This window comes from Danio aesculapii, chromosome 23, assembly GCF_903798145.1.
Source record: "Danio aesculapii chromosome 23, fDanAes4.1, whole genome shotgun sequence".
NCBI classification, from domain to species: domain Eukaryota; kingdom Metazoa; phylum Chordata; class Actinopteri; order Cypriniformes; family Danionidae; genus Danio; species Danio aesculapii.
In genome coordinates this window covers 5,381,734-5,403,480 of record NC_079457.1, presented here as the reverse complement: position 1 = coordinate 5,403,480, position 21,747 = coordinate 5,381,734, and the positions used below count along the sequence as shown (strand labels likewise).

Below are 21,747 nucleotides of genomic sequence, written 5' to 3'. Positions count from 1 at the left end.
TAAATAATGCAACTTATAGCTAAAGTCAACATGTTCTCTTTCTTACAAATGTATAACCAACCCAAACAAAAGTAACTCACCAAAATGTTTGACACACACACGTAGCCTACTGTACTGTCCCACTAACATAAACATAAAGGACTCCTGATTAGAATCAACAGCAAATCAGCAGCAGAGTAACAGTAACGGATTTTTATTGGTCATTTTTGTAAACTGCATGCCTTACACACCTGTTAAGTTTCCTGTCAGTAATCTGGTTTGCTCTATAATGCAGTGAAGTATTGCTTGTGTGTGTGTGTGTGTGTGTGGTTGCGCGCGCATTGAAGAGCCGCTGAGCTGAAAGCTGACAGGTCGGAAACACACACACACACACACACTGTATATACACGTGAACCACAAGAGCGTTTTTCTCTTGAGCTTGAACAAAATCTGACTGCTTTTCTGATTATAACGGCTTTAAAAAGTTGTGTGTCACAAAAACACTCCGTAGTCCACTCAAAACGCTATTAACACCCATTTTGGATCACAAATTACCTGTTGTAAACGCTGTATACGGAAGTTCTAAACAATCTCAGTGTTCAAAAACATAACTTATGATTGGTTTTGTGGTCCATGAACACACATGTAATTTCGTCTATTTTACTTAGTTATTATATTACATATCTTATATAATTTAGTCTATTTTAATGTTAGAATTTATGTTATTTTTAAATCCATTTGAAAGATGCAGATGTATATATAGTATATAGTCACAATTTCTTTTTTTAAATATTTTCCAAATGATGTTGAACAGAGCAAGGAAATTTTCACAGTATGTCTGATAATATTTTTTCTCCTGGAGAAAGTCTTGTTTTATTTCAGCTAGAATAAAAGCAGTTTTTATTTTTTTTAAACATCATTTTAAGGTCAAAATTATTAGGCCCTTTAAGCTAATTTTTTCCCCCATAGTCTACAGAGCAAACCATCGTTATACAATAACTTTCCTAATTACCCTAACCTGCCTAGTTAACCTAATTAACCTAGTTAAGCCTTTAAATGTCACTGTAAACTGTATAGAAGTGTCTTGAAAAATATCTAGTCAAATATTATTTACTGTCATCATGGCAAAGATAAAATAAATCAGTTATTAGAGATGAGTTATTAAAACTATTATGTTTAAAAATGTGTTGAAAACATCTCTGTTAAAAAAAATTTAATAAACAGGGGGGCTAATTCTGACTTCAGCTGTAGATAATCATATAGTTAATTAATCATTTATCATCATAAATCATTTTTGTATTTTTTTTCTCGACATATTCAGCTGGCACATACCATTCTCCACATCAGTGATCTGCTGACAGCTGAAAGGGTTAACACCAAGTCAAACTCTCTTTCGGTCTCCTCCCTCTTCCTCTGTCTATAAAGCTCCTGACTTTCTGCTGCTCTTGTATATGTCCTGAACTCAATCTGTCATCATGTTAGCGGGTCTTGTGAAGTTAGACTTGGCCTCAGTGGGCTTAACTCTGATCATGGGCTTGATATTTCTGGTTCTGTTTGAGATCTTCAGGATTAATTCCTACAAAGGTAGACTTCCACCAGGTCCAACACCTCTGCCTTTTGTAGGAAACTCACTACATTACATGAAGAGCCCAAAGAAGTTCATAAGATCGGTAAGTCTTTGCTGTTTTCTTGGTCCAGCTGTAACCCTATTCACAATACAATAACATATAGAAAATAAAACATCATCATCCACCAAAACCTGTTTTAAATCTGTATGTTAATGAGAAATGGCAAATGGAATGGGATGAATGTAGGAATGACAAATTGTATGAAGTGAATTCATTTGTAAATGAAATAATTACCGTTTTGAAAATAGACATGACCAGGTACGAGATGTAGAATCGGACACTCAAGACTTACACACACATAATAATTGAAAGGCAAAGAAAAACCTATCTGTGACTTGTGTAAGAGTATTTTAATGATAAAACATATTTTAATAGAATTTGTATTATTAAATGATATTAGAAAACGTTTTTATTCTGGAAATATTTTAAGTGAAATGTTGGAAAAGGTGCCTTCTGGAGCAATTTTAGAATATTTATCTTTAATCAAACTAAAAGATTGTATACGACTCTTTTTCTGTGTTGTTGCTATGTGTATGTTTTTATTTTTTAACAATGTATGCTCGTTAAGAACCTGATATGATTATATATTGTATATTTAGTACTATAGTATTATTAGTAGTAAACTAATTATCCTCATCAATCAACCATCTTTTGATCGCTTTTTTGAACGTCAAGTCTTTTATTTCCATGATCCATTTTGGTAATTTGTTCCACATGATTATCGCTTGTATATAAAAACATATTTCCCCACTAGCGTTCTAAATTTAACCCAATACAACCCAACTTGCTTACTAGCTATTTATAAACAACAACTTGGTTTATTAAATTGAGAATTGTACCTTTAATAAGTGTGAGCTAATAATTATTGTTAATATAACACGTCTGTTTACTTTATTTAGCTTTCCACGTTGAAATAATAATAATAGTATTTAAAAAACAATCTATTGTCCTGTGCTCACCAGTATTTTTTTTTTTAATCAGTACAATAGAAAACAGAAGAATTTTTATGAAAAATGAAATGTATTACATACAGGCTGTACCCTCTTTACTCAGTTACAGTACACATTGAACCTGAACCTAATTGTTTTCCATACAGATGCCTCAATATGGAGAAATGACCACTATCTTTTTGGGGAGAAAGCCAGCAATAATGCTTAATACAATCCAGCTTGCTAAGGAAGCCTACGTTCAGGATGTTTTTTCTGGAAAACCTGCTTCGCCTCTTTTTGACTGGATAACTAAGAGACTCGGTCAGTAACACTCCTAATAATATTTCTTCCAAAATAGGAGTAGGAGTTTTTATAAAAAATTAAGGCTGCAGGACAGGGGCGATTTCAGGATTTTCATTTTAGGGGGGCACAGGTCCTTATAAGGTAGAAAACTAATTTTATACACACACACACACACACACACACACACACACACACACACAAACACACATATATATATATATATATATCTCCTAATATTACATTTATAAGTATTAAGTTAATACACTTGTTTGTAATAATTAATAGTAATACAAATGTTTGTTTAATGTGTTGTAAACTAGTATTCTACTGTATTACATAGACAGAATAAGCCAATTAGCCCACCTGTTTACTGTAGTAAAAACCACTTTCTATATTCAAGTGCATTTTTTGTTTCCATGTATTAAATAAATAAACTGCCACTTTTCTAATTAAATGACACAGATATAAATAAATATTTTTAAACTTACAGGCTAATTCACATATTTCACGATCTGAATGATAATAATAAAGAAGTATTTTTTTAATACTGGACAACACTTGATGTTTCTGTCTCTGTCAGTGACTCAGTGACAGCTAAAATGAGTACATTGTCTAAGTGCTTCTGCCACTGTATTTAATCCTTTCTGTGCAGGACTGTATGGTATAGTTAATGCCACACGAACTGTAAAGTGTTTAATATTGGTGGTTAAGTTTGAAATAAAAATAGCGAAATGTTCGTTAAGAGTTACATTTTTCGCTGGAGGAAACAGCTGTGCTGATGAGGTGAACGCAAAGAAAGCCCGACTGCTCCTGAATGACATTGGGATACAAGTTATACAAGGTTATCTATATCAAAGAACTGCAAATAAGCAGATATTATAACAATTTATCGATAAACACACACCTCGTTCTCTCGCTTTCCACAGCTGTGGTTTGCTGATCAAATGAAAAACAAAAGACGGGGAGGAGCCGAATTCTGCCGCCGTTTTCTTATCAAATTTTAAGGAGACTGAGGTGATAATTTAGTGTACAGTTTATGAGATAATCGCAGTTTTAGAGGGGCTGAGTAAAATATACAGCCCCCCTAAAATAGATCTAGCAACGCCCATGCTGCACGATATTGAAAAATAGGAATAAATGTTGCAATATATACACGACCAGATGACTTGAATAGCTCTTTTTGGAAGTAATTTGTCATTTTAGAATGATTATGGAGGGCAGCACATCTGCATCATGCATAGATAAATTACTTAGTAAAACATCACTGTATATTCTTCACCTTGTAAATATTTAAATATAAATAATCTTTGTTTTAAAATGTATTGTGCCTTTAAACTCTCTTGAAATACTTAAAAAGTACAATATGCAAATAATAAACATTATGGATATTCTTCGCAATGACAAAATATTGTACCTTATCCACTAAAATGCACACTGGACTTCACGATGTGAAGTATTGCGGATGTGTACATTGCAATATTGATGATGAAGCCATATATTGTGCAGCCCTAATAGAAATGTAATGGAAAAAACGAACTTTTCAGAGAACAGATATTAAAACTACAACTTTTTATGACAATACCTTTATGTAAGGAATAATTTAGGATGTTCTATTAATTATTTATTGAAATAATGCACAGATGAAGTGGGGATGTGGCCATTATTCGAAGCATGCATTATTTTCTAATAATTCAGTTGACCAGAGTCAATTATTCTGCTTGTACTGTGGTTACCACACTGTTTATATTTAGCATTTCAAGACAATTCAATTCAATTTACCTTTATTTGTATAGCGCTTATACAATGTAGATTGTGTCAAAGCAGCTTCACATAAAAGGTCATGGTAAATAGGAACAGTGTAGTTCAGTTTGTAGTGTTTAAGTTCAGTTCAGTTCAGCTCAGTTCAGTGTGGTTTAATAATCACTACTGAGAGTCCAAATATTGAAGAGCAAATCCATCGATGCGCAGCTCTACAGATCCCGAACCATGCAAGCCAGTGGCGACAGCGGAGAGGGAAAAAAAACTTCACTAATGGTGGAAGTGAAGAAAAAAAAACCTTGAGAGAAACCAGGCTCAGTTGGGCATGACCATTTTAATTTCTCCGCTGGCCAAACGTCTTGTGCAGAGCTGCAATCTCAGCGGCGGAGGCTGGAAGCTGGCCTCAGCAAAGACTCGTCTGTCTCTGGAGCGTCACAGGAATCAGTCTCATGTTCTCCACTCCTCCATGACCACCACAGTAGCTGCTCAGGATACGGCCTGGTCCAGGATATGGAAACCTTGGGATCACCTCGTCGTTGGTCTTGGATCGAGTCAGTGACTCTGCATAGTCTGAGGGCCTCGGGAAGAGTATCCCCAGGTGGAAATGGAGAATAAAGAAAATAATTAGCGTAGCTGCTGTTCATAGTGTAAATAAACAAGATGCATAACCTGTGTGGAACCCCACTAAGTGGTGCACTAAGTGTATGCTTTACTAAACAGATAGGTCTTTAATCTAGTTTTGAATTGGGAGAGTGTGTCTGAGCCTCGCATGTTATCAGGAAGTCTATTCCAGAGTTTAGGAGCTATAAATGAGAAGGCTCGACCTCCTTTACTCGACTTTGCTATTCTAGGTACTACCAGAAGCCCTGAGTTTTGAGACCTTAAAGCTTTATATGTAAGAAGCAATATTTTAAATTCAACACGAAACTTAACAGGCAGCCAGTGTAAGGAGGATAAAATTGGGGTGATGTGATCAAATTTTTTAGACCTGGTTAGAACTCTGGCAGCTGCATTTTGTACTAATTGAAGTTTGTTAATAGAGGATGCTGGGCAGCCAGCAAACAGTGCATGACATTTGTCCTTTTTTTGTCCTCACACAAGCTCCTGTGTGTAGTAATACTTTCTTATCTCAGCTTAAACCTGTTGTTTTGACGTAATTTTTGTCTGTAAAATAACTCATTCAGCGTAGAAACTAAAATAAAGGTAGACCTGCTGTCTGGATCAAATCCAAGCTTAATTTTTGAGTGTACAGTTGATCTTGGGAGCTAAATGAAAGCATGTCATTGTGCCAAAGATGTGTAGGTTTGAAGGTCTGTTTCTCTCTTTCTTAGGTATCGTGATGGTCACATTTAACAACTCCTGGAGGCAGCAGAGACGGTTTGCTCTGCACACACTCAGAAACTTTGGTCTGGGGAAAAAAACAGTAGAAGATCGTGTGTTAGAGGAAAGCCGATATCTGATTGCTGAAATACTCAAAGATGAAGGTATGAAATATTCATGCTCAGATTAAACTATGTGAGGCAGTAAACAAGCTCTTCTGTGCTTTCTGAAACCTTTTACGAAGCATTTTGGATTTGCGATAGTGCTGTAGTATTCAGTAAGTGTTGTAGGTTCAGGCTTCTTTTTGCATATTATTTTTTGCATATTTCTGATTGCCTAAATAATATCACATTGGATATAGTCTCTTATTTTTATTTGTAGGCAAGTCAATGAATCCCCAGCATGCCCTACAGAATGCCATTTCCAACATTATCTGCTCCATCGTGTTTGGAGATCGCTTTGAGTACGATAACAAACGCTTTGAATACCTTTTGAAAATCCTGAATGAAAACATGATGCTTGCAGGATCAACTACAGGACAGGTATGATCTCATTTTATTTTTGTCTTTCCTTTTGCATCTTCATCTTCGTGGTATTTATTTCACTGTTGCCAACTATTTTCAACGAAAAGGCGCTAAGCTCTGCCCGAAAAGTCGCTAGATTACGTCATACTCTAATTTGCATATTACTGACGTCATCACGTTCTACCATTTCTGTATAACAGCCTATGGTCAATAAAGGGGTATTTATATTTGCACTACTCTATGTAAGCATGTCCATTTAACAAAATGTATTGCTGTTTGAATACAGTATATCATTAAAGATGTTGAATTTGCAGTAATCTCTCAGACGTAATAAACTCAGACAAGTGCTGAAATTGTCACTAAAATATCTGTGATTGTGAATAAGAAAAGAATAAACGGTCAAATTAAATTGTGAACATAAAGGAGAAGCAGGTCGGTTTGACTGTACAAGGGAAATACCTTCACACTGCCGGTGCTAAATCATTTGCCGTCAGTATGCCGAGGGGTGGTCTGCTGTCAGGCTGCAGGTGGGAGAGACTGCTGTATGAGGACTGGGCCACCTGTCAGTGCTCTGGGCAGTGTTGCCAACTATTTCCAATGAAAAGTAGCTAAAGCCTGCCCGAAAAGTAGCTAAATGTTGCCAGATGATGTCACGCACTAATTTGCACATCAGTGATGTCATCACGGAGTATCTGACAAGCGTAAGCCCGTCATGTCTTTACTCTCTGAGGTGCCGTTTGATATATTATATTAAAACATTACATCCAGAGCTACAATAAATAGGTTATTATTAATATAATACTCTGCGTGATGACAACGTAATCGCAACTTAAAACTACATCTTTATGTAGTATACAAAATAATTAATGTTTGCTCAAATTGACTGGCCATCTCAGCAGAAACATTATTTGAATATATATGTCCATTTAGATTTGTAAGATAAATAGAGTTGACTATTTGTAAAAGTAATACTAACTCTTTTCGATAAGAATTTTTTGATTTTTAAATATAGCACTGATAATGAATAGTTATACCCTACTGAAAAAAACTGCTTAAACCAGCCTAGGCTGGTTGGCTGGTTTTAGCTGGTCGACCAGCCTGGTTTTAGAGGGGTTTTGGCCATTTCCAGGCTGGTTTCCAGCCATTTCCAGCCTGGTCTTAGCTGGTCAGGCTGGAATGTGACCAGCTAAACCAGCTTGACCAGCCTAGCCAGGCTGGGAGCCCAGCCAAAACCAGCTAAGTCCAGCTTAAACCAGGCTGGTCAAGCTGGTTTTAGCTCCATTTAGCTGGTCATTTTCCAGCCTGACCAGCTAAGACCAGGCTGGACATGGCTGGAAACCAGCCTGGAAATGGCCAAAACCCCTCTAAAACCAGGCTGGTCAACCAGCTAAAACCAGCCAACCAGCCTAGGCTGGTTTAAGCTGGATTTTTCAGCAGGGTATTCTTTTAAACAATCACAGCTTGTGTACTTACTCTTTTTAACTTGTGAAATTAACACATTTGTGAAAGTGACAACAATTATAGCACCATTGGAATTTATTGCTAGCAATTTACTCTAAATTTAGAGCAATTTACTCTACTATGTGAAGCCTACAGCTACTGCTCTTTTGAGTCACATTTTAAAAACTGCTGAAAGTAGCCAAATAATCCATTAAGCATTAAGTCGTGTTGTCAGCTAGTCGTTTCCCATCATGATTTTGGTGTGTGCAGTTGATGGAGGGCTACTGAACCATACTGAACCATCCAGCTGGTTTAAGCTGGATTTTTCAGCAGGGTATTCTTTTAAACAATCACAGCTTGTGTACTTACTCTTTTTAACTTGTGAAATTAACACATTTGTGAAAGTGACAACAATTATAGCACTATTGGAATTTATTGCTAACTAAATTACCAACAATTATACATGTTAACAAATATCAGTAAATTAACAGTTATGGGAAACACAATCTGAGCTAGCAATTTACTCTACTATGTGAAGCCTACAGCTACTGCTCTTTTGAGTCACATTTTAAAAACTGCTGAAAGTAGCCAAATGAATGTTAGAAATTGCAAAATTTGTTGCTAGGTGCCTTTTGAAAAAGAAGTTGCTAGGGTAGTATGAAAAGTTGCTAAATCTAGCAACAAAATTGCTAAGTTGTCAACACTGGCTCTGTGGTGGGTGAGGGGCCGGCGGCATCACCCGCAGCTCGTTGAAAAGAGTAGAGACAGTACAGTATTGACAGATTACAGTCTGTAAAAATCTTCAGTAACACACAAAAAATTCGCTAGATTTGTCGCTAGTCACTTTTTTGAAAATTTGTCGCTAGAGGGGGTCTGAAAAGTCACTAAGTTGGCAACACTGATTTATTTATTTTCCAATAATTTATCATTTTTAATAGAAAAATGTATAGAAAAATATTATTTTTAAAATAAGCAAAATAACCATCCAATGGACAATTTAAGAATATTTATTACTGGTTTATCTGTCTTAGATTTTCAACTTGGTCCCCTTCATCAAGCATTTCCCTGGTCCACACCAGAAGATCAAGCAGAATGCCATTGAGGTATCGGGTTTTATCCAGGGCGAAGCTAAAGAACACAGACAAACTCTGGATCCAGACAGTCCACGAGACTTCATTGATGCCTATCTGATGGAGATCGAGAAAGTGAGATCATGAAAGAACGCTTCTCATATGTATTCAATTAATTTTGTTTCAACAAACTAACACTTTTTTTTTTACCTGGAGCAGCAAAAGTCAAGCAAAGACTCCACGTTTCAGGAAGAAAACCTAGTTGTGTCAGCATCTGACCTGTTTTTTGCTGGAACCGACACCACAGAAACCACCATCAGATGGGGACTCATCTACTTGATTCAAAACCCAGATGTACAAGGTACTAAAGCAAATTTATACTGGTCATTATGCCACATTGAACACTATATGGAATCTGTATGGGGTAATCTGTGGCCCTCACAAACCATTCCTGATTGTGGGATTTTACCCTTCAAATGTTGCTTAACAATGGTTTGGTCAAACTGCACAAATCACACCACATGAATATGACATAAATGCATGTAGTGTTTTTGCTCTTATGTAAATCCAAAAAAATAAAGATAATGGACTAGTAAATGATTAATCTCATCTAGTCTCATCCATTAAGCATTAAGTCGTGTTGTCAGCTAGTCGTTTCCCATCATGATTTAAGTGTGTGCAGTTGATGGAGGGCTACTGAACCATAGAGCTTATGGCTCATTTCCACTGACTGGTACGGTACGGTTCGGTATGGTACAGGTCACCTTTATCAGGCTTGCATTTCCACTAACAAGGGTACCCTTTTGGTGGGCGTGGTGTATGACAGAAAGTTTCAGTCGACGTCATTCTAGCTCGAGGAAATGTCTACAATAAAGTTGTATGGGGCACTTACATATCATATGAAAAGCACTTCTCACAAAACAGATGCTTCATACACATAAACACTAGTGTAGAAATGTTTATTACTAACTTTTTAATGAACATGAGTTGATTATACCTGCAGATCAAAGACAGTGCGAAACAGCCTACTGTAACGTCTGTAATTATATTAAATAAATAAATGCAACATATATGAACACATACAGCCCCTTACAGTCTCCGATATGTTACCAACTACAGAAGAACTACACATAGCAGACATTTCGTCAGTATTTAGGTTCAAAACAACACAAAATATAGCCCACAGTCAGTGAAAACCTCTTATCTGTGTCTGTAATCTTCAGCAGCACATGTAGCCTCTGTTAGAGAGTAATTCCATCATTCTGAGTTCATATTAGTCCAAAATGTGAAGATAATAAGTTAGTTATACATGGCATTTTGTTCGCGTTCGCTGAAAAAATAATGAGCTCCTTTTTTTCCGGCTCCTCCCTTGTTTTTTTCGTGCTTCACTCTCGCGTTTGTCAGTGTCTGACAGGATCGGGTTTCAAAAGCACGTCAATAATCAAGCGCAGGTTATTATCATCAGCTTAAGAAGTTTGTTATTTCAGATATAATGTTAGACGCGCGCGAGCGCTAGCAAGAAAGCGAAACCGCTCGCGCCTCAGACTGGCTCGTAAAAAACTACAGGGCACAGGGTAAATCTGCTCTTCTTCTTGGCTTTGTGACTGTTCATCAACACGACGACAAGGTTTGTTTGAGCACAGATCGACCATGGCTCGTTATTATATGTATTTATAACTCCGCTATAATCTCTTGCTGTGTAATTCAAACATGGTGGGTTTTTTGTTTTCATTCTGGCTTGTTGCGTAAGCGAATGACGTATCTCTGTAAACCAATAGCGTTCAGCTGCGCGTGTGGCTCCGCCTTTTGGTACCCTTTCTCGTGTTTGGTACCCTTTCAAAAGGGTCATTAATCTAATGTAGCTGCCTTTTTTCGGCTCACATCAGCATGACATCAGAACAAGGCGGATTCAAGTCAGACACATTTGTTATATACTGCTCAAGGTGATCGGTTCTGTGCAGATTTTGTTCATCTCAAACAAGCCTACTATAAGATCTGTTGTCACACTGAACAACAATGAAGAAGTGCCAAACACAGAAGCCAACTAACCTGGGGTCCGTTCTTCGTACGTGGATTACTCAGTTAGCTGGATTTGGTTATTGACGATTTGACATGATCCAGGATCGTTTCGTTCTTCAAAACTCATCTGAGAGTTGTTGTCATAGCAACATTTCTGCTAGCTCAAATCTGGTCGGGAGCAGGCTCATTTCATTTAAACAGGATTAGATCGGGTCAGTTCAAGCAAAGATAATACATACAAAGATAAGTATGTACCAAATGCTGATAATTTCTTATAGTAGTTATACTTGGGAAAATAGTATATATATATTTTTTTAACTATATATATATATATATATATATATATATATATATATATATATATATATAGTTAAATAAAAATATATTAATAAAACGTATGCAATCTGCACTCCGAAACAAAAGTAAAAGACTGCCACCTGCTGGTTCAAAGAGAAAATTTATTGATATTAACTTTTTCATACAAACGCGTACATGCACAATATTCCACTTAAAAAAAAAAGATAATAATTTATGCAGTCATGCACGTGTTTTGATCACTAATATGCCGGTGATTGACACCTTTACTGATATCAAAGTGCTTTTTTGATGCAAAATTAATTTATACAGTTATTCCTCACGCCGATTAAAAAACTTGAGTAGACTTAGGCTACTATAATAAAGAAAATCTCCTCTAAATGTAGAACTAAATACATTGATATGCCTTGAAATACATGATGAATACTCTTAAAAGTGTAAAGCCTGCAGCTCACAACAAATGTGAAAAGTTATTGCGTGTCATATTTAACAAACCATTTACTGCTAATTTCATGTAATTTTGCTCACATGGATAATTGAATATTAATCAGATGATGTCATTATGCTGCTGTGTCGTCAGCCAATCAATTCAGTGCTGATCATGATTTTGAGGACGATAGATCTGTCCTTTACAACACACGCAGCGATCTCAGATCAGTTCATCTAGACATTTTAATCTGATACGTGAACTTGTTTGAAGAACCAAATTAGCCAGAGATCAATTATCAAGATTAACAGATCCAGGATCTGCCAAATCATCTTAGATCATTTAAGCGAGGTACAGAGAACAGACCCCTGGAGTTTCCCATCCCATGTTCTGGTTGATTGCAAACATAACCAATCTGCAGAGGTGATTTTGCATGATGTGCCTCAATAATAAACCCAGGAAGAAAAAAAAAATTGACATTTCCAGACATCCCAAGTCTCCCGGAAGTTTTGTGAGTCTCTAATGCATAGAGACTGCTGGAAACGAATGATAATCTCCCGAAAATCTTGCGAATCCTGCCCGGTCTTTAAATAGTCTCCACCGCATCCCTCCCAGCTCTTCAGGTACGTCAGACACAACTCAACCCCCACTGCTCTTCAGGTACGTCGCACGTAACTCACCCCCACCGCTCTTCAGGTACATCGCACGCACACGCCCTCACCGCTCTTCTTCCCGACCTACAAATCATCTCTGTGTCCCCCGGAAATGACTTTTTCCAACTTGGGATGTCTGCATTCCCCCATGGCAGTATGAACACTGCAGGAAAGTGACAGAAATGTTCTGACACTACAAGAACTTCCCTGAAGGGATAATCTGATTGCAATGGCCATTAAGCGGCTGTTGGTGAACATTTTAAACCAAGTAACAAAGATCACAGATTTTAGCCTAGTATTTTAGGAACTTTTTAGGATTTTCCAAATTTGTCTCAGATGACCAAATCATGGATGAAATCTCATAGTGTGAACAGGGCTTAAGTTGTTCCATGAAGAATTCCTCCCTGCAACATTCTGAGAAGTTTAGTTTTTGGATAAACTTCATGGAGAAATATTCTTTATTGATTAATAAACAACATAATGGTATCCATATGGGGATGTAAGAAGAACATTTTGTGTTTGATGGGTCCTTAACCCCCCCCTAACATTTTGTCGCCTAACACAGAAAGATGTCATAAGGAGATTGTTCGGGTTCTGGGTTACGACCGCTTGCCCAGCATGGATGACCGTGACAAACTACCATACACTCTCGCCACTGTTTACGAGATTCAGCGATGTGCAAACATTGTACCTTTTCTGATGCATCAAACCATTCTACCCACAAAACTACACGGATACAACATTCCTCAGGTAAATAAAATATGGAATTTGAGTGAAATAAGTTATATGTTATAATTCACTGTAAATCCTGACAACCATCTCAAATGAACTGATCTAGCTTGAATGTCCCCAAGTTAGCAAACAGTTTAAACCAAAACACTTAAACTATACCATTTTACATTTACATTTAGTCATTTAGCAGACGCTTTTATCCAAAGCGACTTACAAATGAGGACAAGGAAGCAATTTACACAACTATAAGAGCAGCAGTGAACAAGTGCTATAGACAAGTTTCAGGTGTGTAAAGTCTAAAAAGCAAAGCATTAGTAATGTTTTTTATTTTTTTTTGAAAAAGAGTACAGTTAGTGGTATAGCCAGAGAGGCAGTTACAGATTAGGAAGGAAAGTGGAGACTAAATAGTTGAGTTTTTGGCCGTTTCTTGAAGACAGCAAGTGACTCTGCTGTTCTGATGTAGTTAGGGAGTTCATTCCACCAACTGGGCAGATTGAATGTGAGAGTTCGGGAAAGTGATTTCTTCCCTCTTAGGGCTGGAACCACGAGGCGACGTTCATTCACAGAACGCAAGTTTCTGTAGGGCACATAAATCTGCAGAAGTGAGAGCAGATACGAAGGAGCAAAGCCAGAGGTCGCTTTGTAAGCAAACATCAGAGCTTTGAATTTGATGCGAGCAGAAACTGGCAGCCAGTGCAAACGGGTGAGTAGCGGAGTGACGTGCTCTTTTGGGTTCATCAAAGACCACTCTTGCTGCTGCGTTCTGAAGCAGCTGAAGAGGTTTGATAGAACTAGCTGGAAGCCCGGCTAGTAGAGAGTTGCAATAATCCAGTTTGGAGAGGACAAGAGCTTGAACAATGGGTTGAGCTGTATGTTCAGATATGAAGGGTCGGACTTTCTGATGTTATAGAGTGCGAATCTGCAAGATCGAGCAGTTCTAGAAATGTGGTCAGGGAAGTTTAGTTGGTCAGCAATCGTTACTCCAAGGCTTTTGACCATTTTGGATGCAGTAACGGTTGCTCCATCCATCTGGATTGAAAAGTTATGGTGAAGAGTCGGGTTGGCAGAAACTTCAAGCATTTCCGTTTTCGTGAGGTTAAGCTGAAGATGATGATCTTTCATCCAGTGTGAAATGTCTGACAGGCAAGCTGCAATGCGAGCTGGAACCGAGGGATCATCAGGGTGAAAAGAGAGGTATAGCTGGGTATCATCAGCATAGCAGTGGTAGGAAAATCCATGTTTCTGGATGACTGTTAGTGTTTGACACAACAAAGCTGACTGTGGAAGGCTATACAGGTTTTTTTTTTCATACATTGGAGGACTAGGGTGCATGTTTTTTTTTTTTTTTTGTGGTTCTGTCCAATAATTTAGCAGCTGTGTATCTTGTCGTCACGGTCTTCAGCATGTTCGTTGACAGTAAATTTCATTATTGATAATTATCGATTAGTTGTTGCAGCCCTTCTAACTTTGCTCATGTTTTATCACTGTTATGTCTTTGAGTAAGACAATTCCAGTGTTTAATGCTGTTATTGCTTTTAAAATCATGATTTAGGTGCATGATCTGAATGAGAAAAGACATACAATGCCACTGTTGGAATGAAAATGATATGGCATGTCTTTTTTTACCAAAGAAGGTCCATACTGACTCCAAAGTCAGATACTGATTAGATCAGGGCCTGGTGTGTGGATTTGGGGTTTTAATCAATCAGAATAATTTAATCAATGTTTATTCAGTATTCATCATTGAATCCTGAATTGTCAATATTGTATTTCACTACTGTTAAGCACAACAGTAACAGTTTTTCTCCATTGGTTTGACTGATTTCTTGAAACAGAAATTACAGATCATTTGGCAAAACAGTGTTACAGTTTAGCACAACACTATAGCTCTTTTGCAAAAGCTCATACCTTTCCCAAAACAGTTCATTTGTGTCAAAACTAAATTTCCTTCTCATTTAAACAGTCGGTGGCCCCAAAATGCTTCCATTTAGCATTGTGTAAGCACTGCAAGTCAAAATGTTTAGATGTTTTGTCATTATGGCAAAGTACCACTAAAATATCCATCATGTCCACCTTACAGACTTAGCCCAGTCCTTCATTGACAATGGTTACTACACTGTTTTTGTCTAGCTAACAGAATACAATTGTGTATAAAACTGACAAAAAGAAATAGCATTTTAGGGTAAGAGTAGCCTCCAAGGTTTGACATCACACACTGCACTCATACTGCCAAGGAAATGGTAACTCCTTTTTTTTATTGTAATGATCAACCACACACAAAGTAACTTCCATATATCAGAGCAAATAGAATAAATAGCTGTAATAAATTGTAATCAAATGTTCCAAGGATTCACCTACTGTATGGTATTCATGGTATTATGGTCTTGACTAATTTTGACAATTGAACAGACTATTGTGCATGTAATGACATGTACAATGAAATGACGCAGACACATTTTGGAGAGAACAACCGTTAGACTGAGAATTAACAATCAGTTTAGATCAACAAGATCTATTCACTTGGAAAAATGTAGGCTGTTCTTAATCATTTGCAAAGATGTACTTAGACATTTGTAATTTGATGAAATGAATGAGAAATTCAAGTCTGTTGTGAATAATTGCCAAGTGGTTTGGAGGTTTGTTTCAAGAAATGAGCCAAACCAATTGAGAAAAACTGTAATACTGCCCTTATTTCCATTTTTGGAATAAGATTGCAGAAGAATGGTTTGACTAGAAATGTACAGTTTTTCACAATCTTACTGGTAGCTTTTAGTCATTCCACAGAATGCTCCGGTTAATGACGCAACCCTCGTTCCTCGAGGGTAAAAGCGGAAATGCTATGTTGAAACTTCCCCTATGGGGATTTCCCCATCAACCACCTTTTAGTGTTTTTTTTTCATGTACACACACAGAATCTCCTGGGCATGAATGCAAATTATTTTTTCAGGATTTTCCACAGGGAAAGCTTGACAGAAAAAAAAGGTTTTCCCGATAACATTTGAGCACGTTCCCAAACACTCATGATTTGCACCTGTGTTCATGTGCTTAGCAGAAATGACAGCGTAAACAGAAGTGAGCTCGGTGAACTGATGACCTTCACTGCCAATCACAAACCCTAACCCAACCACAGATACAGGAACACTTAAGGCGTTTTAAAGCTGTGATTAATCAGCGGATCACTCATAAGTCAGCTTATAGACAAACCAGTTGATTGACGTGACTTTGAAACACTCCATGGGTGAACTGATGACCTTCACGACCAATCACAGTCTTTTCTGTTAAGCACGTGAACACAATGGCAAATCAGCTGTGTTTAGGAACGCGCTTAACAGTGCTCAAATGTTAGCGGAAAATAGACGTTTTTAAAATTTCAGTATCAATTGGTACCGAATTTTAGTATTGTGACAACCCTAGTACATACACAGTAATAATGTAGGTAGGCTATATAACAAACTAAAGAGGAAAAAAAAAGCATGCATGTGCTTCCAATTACCACCTTAAAATATTCTATTATATGATACAATATATGCATTTAGATAAGGTACTCTACACAAAATAATTTAATCTGGGAAAAAAATGTATTTAAACTCTGCCAATCTTTTCCTCATACAGGGAACTATAGTACTAATGAACTTAGCTGCTATTCTTAGCAATAAGGAGCACTGGAAGCATCCGAACACATTTAACCCAGAGAATTTCCTGGATGAGAATGGACACTTCAGCAAGCCGGAGTCTTTCATTCCCTTTTCACTGGGTGAGTCAGCTGTTTGTTAAATCAATTACATATTTAAAGGATTCGTTCTCCCAAAAATTAAAATCATCAATTACTCCTCATGCCATTTCAAACCCTTGAGACTTTTGTTCATCTTCATTCATTCATTCATTTTCTTTTCGGCTTAGTCCCTTTATTAATCAAGGCTCGCCACAGCGGAATAAACCGCCAACTTATCCAGCATTTTTTTTACGCAACGGATGCCCTTCCAGCTGCAACCCATTTCTGGGAAACATCCATACACACTCATTCACACAAACACTACAGACAATTTAGCCTACCCAATTCACCTGTACCACATGTCTTTGGACTGTGGGGGAAACCGGAGCACCCGGAGGAAACCCACGCGAACGCAGAGAGAACATGCAAACTCCACACAGAAATGCCAACTGACCCAGCCGAGGCTCGAACCAGCGACCTTCTTGCTGTGAGGTGACAGCATAACCTACTGCGCCACCACGCTTTTGTTCATCTTCTGAACACAAATTAAGATATTTCAGAGGAAATCTGAGAGCTCCCCATCTACCATAGACCACAGTGGTTCAATCAGAATATTATCAAGCTACTAGAATACTTTTGTGTGCACATAAAAATAAATGAAAATAATAACTTTGTGCAACAGTTCCTTCTCCTTAGTGTCAGTATAAGGGGCTGTTCATATATCACGTTTTCCAGGCGCAATTTACAACTTCAGAACATAGCAAGTGGGTCATGTGATTAGAACTAACCAATCAGGTTCATAATTTGCATGGAATGTTCATTAATAACAGTAGACTAATTGCCTCAGACAATCAGAGCACCCAAACTCTGCAACTCTTTTTAAATTTAATAAATAAAACTTGATTGTCATACTCTGAGAAAATGGTTGATGGTCATATAGCAACAACATGAGTCCACAGGAGCGTGAGTGCAAAGCACATTAAAAATTGTATAGGAAGTGACGTGCCTTAAGCTTTCCATACACTTTTAGACGCAATATGTGAATGCCCCCTAAGGTGCACATTCTTAAGCGATGTGCAATGATCTATACCAGGGGCGTCGCTAGACCCAATTTACTGGGGCACGTGCTCCAGTAAACATCACCAGTGCCCCAGTAAACGCTTTGAGATATGAACTACTTCATATGCAAGTGTATTTATTAAGAGTGGTACTCCCGGAATAAAGACGTTGCTCTCTATGTGCAATCAAATCAACGCGGGTGAAAGCAATGTAGTTTAATCAAAAAGCAAACAGACGCATCTCTGCATGTGCGCAGAAAAAAACAAACCCGCGCGCCTCACACACCCCCCCTGCTAGACTTGGTGCGCTGCTCTTCTCCCGGTGCATCAATATATTGTAAACTGGTTTATATATTCCTTTACAGTTACAGTTGAAGTCAGAATTATTAGCCCCCCTGAATTATTCGCCCCGTTTATTTTTTTTCCCCCAATTTTTGTTTAACGGAGAGATTTTTTTTTCAACACATTTCTAAATATAATAGTTTTAATAACTCATTTCTAATAGCTGATTTATTTTATCTTTGCAATGATGACAGTAAATATTATTTGACTAGATATTTTTCAAGCCCCTTTATACAGTTTAAAGTGACATTTAAAGGCTTATCTAGGTTAATTAGGTTAACTAGGCAGGTTAGGGTAATTAGGCAAGTTATTGTATAATGATGGTTTGTTCTGTAGACTATTGGAAAAATATATAGCTTAAAGGGGCTAATAATATTGACCTCAAAATGGGTTTTAAAAAAATAAAAACTGCTTCTATTCTAGCTGAAATAAAACAAATGAGACTTTCTCCAGATTAAAAAATGTTATCAGACATAGTGTGAAAATGTCCTTACTCTGTTAAACATCATTTAGGAAATATAAAAAAGAACAAAAAATTCAAAGGGGGGTTAATAATTCTGACTTCAACTGTATCAAAGACATAATTTGTTACTTAATTTTAATTTGAGACTTGTAAATTGTTTTAAATTCAAAATTGTAATATAGGCCTATACATCAGTGTAAAACCTATAAATGGTGGAAAAACATGTTTCTGTAATAATAAAACCTCCTGGGACTCCACATTTGCCATGGCCTTTTTTTTTTTTTGTTTCAACAAACTTATCCCTCAGGTTTTTCCAAACCTTTACAAAAACTTTCCTCGTTTCCTACTGCTGTTGCAATATCTAGCCAAGAATTATTGGTCATCTAGTTCTTCCTATGATCACGCATAGACGGATCGTTAAGATGTCTGTACAGTCATACTTGTATCAGACAAAATCTCTTCAAAGTGTTTCATACTCAACTCAAATCAAACGCCGCGCAAACTGTTCACTCGAGTCTCAAAACATTTTGTGAGCTCCGCCAGCCGAAATCATGTCGCACTCGCATGCACACAAAGCGAACAGAATAATAATTTAATAACAGAAAGCTGATTGGCTAGTGCATGTTGGTCTCATTTGTAGTTGTGATACTGCAAATTACAATTGGACTAATGAAATAAAGAACTACAACACCAAGAAAACATCTAAAATGAGCATTAGATGTAGTGTTACATGGACATCGGAAAAATAAGACCTGTGTAAAATATTTAAGACCTAGAACAGCCAATTTTAGACCTTTTAAGGCCTTAAATTTAGATTTTTAAGACCCTGCGGAAACCCTGCTGAAGCTGAGCAGGGCTGTGCCTGGTCAGTACCTGGATAAGAGACCACATGGGAAAGCTAGGTTGCTGCCGGAAATGGTGTTAGTGAGACCAGCAGGGGGTGCTCAACCTGAGTTCTATAAATTGATGTGGTCTTTATACTGCTCAGTGAGCGCCATCTTTTGGATGAGACCGTTAAACCGAGGTCCTGACTCTCTGGTTGCTAAAAATCCCAGGATGTTCTTTGAAAAAGAGAAGGGGTTAAACCCCGGCATCCTGGCCAAATTTGCCCACTTACCTTTGTCCATCATGGCCTCCTTGACCATCCCCATATCATAATTGGCTTCATCACTTTCCACCAATCAGCTGGTGTGTGGTCTTGTGTAGTATGGCAGCCGTCGCATCATCCAGGTGGATGCTGTATGCTGGTAGTGGATGAGGAGTGTCCAGAAACGCGCTATATAAATGTAAGGAATTATTTTATTTTCAGAAGATGAAGAGCTCAGGGGTTTCGAAGGACATGAGCATTTTCATTTTTGAGTGAACTAACCCTTTAGGCACAAGCAATAGTTGCTGGATGTGTTTGTGTTTTATCAGGACCGAGGGCTTGTCTGGGTGAGACACTGGCAAGAACGGAGCTCTTCTTGTTCATCACGGCTCTCCTACAGAGGATTCGTTTCTCCTGGCCACCTGACGCAAAGCCCATAAACATGGATGGCATCTTGGGTATTCTTCGCTCTCCTCAGACCTTTAACGTCATTTGCCACAGCAGAGACAACCAAAAGTGATCTGAAACAAGACAGACATCATGTAATTGTTACCAGCCCCAGACAGTGAAGCATAAGAGCCAGTAACTGTAAGAAAGATGCAATAAACACAGATTAGAATCTGCTGCGTTCTGGCGCTTTCTTTAATAGCTTTTCCCCTTTTTCAAAATAAACAGCAAGTGCAAAACGTTTAGTCAATAACTATTAACATTATTCCTTCACAGGTTATGCTTTCTGGACAATTCAAATGACAGTATTACAATTTTCATCCATGAAGTCAATAAACGTAATACCTTAACATTTTCTCTTTATACATTTTAAAGCAGCAATAAACATCTGTATACTATTCAACATGTTTTGTGTCTTAGCACCACCATATGCCACCATATTCACACATAAATTTATCTTAATGATACACTTATCTATTTTAGATATGGTGAGGTTTTATACAAATGAAAATCAGCATCACTAGAGTACAACAACATTATAAATTTGATTAAATAAACAATCAAAATCTAGTCTTCGTTTACCTATGTATAATGTGTTTAACCCTTCAAGACTACCAGCATTTTATGTTTTCCCTTTTACACCTTAAAGAGCCCATATTATACATGAAATAGGGTCATATTTTGGTTGTAAGGGTCTCCAACAAGTCTAATATGCATGCAAGGTCAAAAAACACTGTCATGGTCTTATAATCTGCATTTATTTTTACCTAATTATTCCAGTGACTCCCATATGAATCGTTCAGTGATTCATTTGTTCCCAAACCCCTCCTCAGCGCGAAGCTAATCTGCTCTGATTGGACCAATGACAGCCTGCACTGGTCGACACTGATTGGTCGACACTGACAACCTTCAGCGCGAGACAAAGTGAAATGCCCAGCAGCTAATCAACAATATAAAAGTAGTCACAGTGCACACACGCTTTATAGTGTTTTAATCGCACGTACTTACACTTGTGAAATGGAGGAAGAAACTGATCCATGTTCTGCCAGTCTTTACTGATCCTTCCTTTAACAAACGGCCGATGAAGTCTTCTTTGTAAGCATGTAGTTTCCAGAAGCACTCGAACTGCTCAAAGCTGGGCTATAATGCTTAGGTTTCATCTTTGGGTAGACTGTCAATAATATCCATCTGCACAGCGTGACTTCATTCGACCGGTGTCTCTGTGTGTGGCTTTTTTTCTGTGTTAGAGGGCGGGGCCGCAGGTTTCAAATCTCCCGGGTTTGCGTGCGCAACTACTTGTGTTTCGTAGTCGCGTCATCACGAAACACCTAATGACTCGTTATCAAGACGACTCGTTTGAAGCACTATGAGTCGACTCTTTTATAGATAAATCAATAGTTTTAAACACTGTACACTTACAGATTTAAGCCTTAGCTGGATATTTCACTTCACTCAGAGCTGTGTTACACACTACATGGAAGGGCATTTTCAAAAACCCATAATAGGGGCTCTTTAACTGCAGTAACATCAGTATAGCACAT

The 21,747-nt window shown here is 37.6% G+C and overlaps 1 protein-coding gene across 1 annotated transcript; it reads left to right on the top strand.

Annotated features, from left to right (window-relative positions):
* Positions 1-1,440: 1,440 nt before the first annotated feature.
* On the top strand, positions 1,441-20,378 carry LOC130216890 (cytochrome P450 2J4-like). The gene is made up of 9 exons (XM_056448797.1): positions 1,441-1,649; positions 2,704-2,857; positions 5,929-6,081; positions 6,299-6,459; positions 8,913-9,086; positions 9,171-9,312; positions 12,931-13,115; positions 16,710-16,851; positions 20,089-20,378. Exons 1-9 carry the CDS (start codon positions 1,455-1,457, stop codon positions 20,277-20,279), a joined length of 1,497 nt encoding a protein of 498 aa, XP_056304772.1. The 5' UTR covers positions 1,441-1,454; the 3' UTR covers positions 20,280-20,378.
* The last annotated feature ends 1,369 nt before the right edge of the window (positions 20,379-21,747 follow it).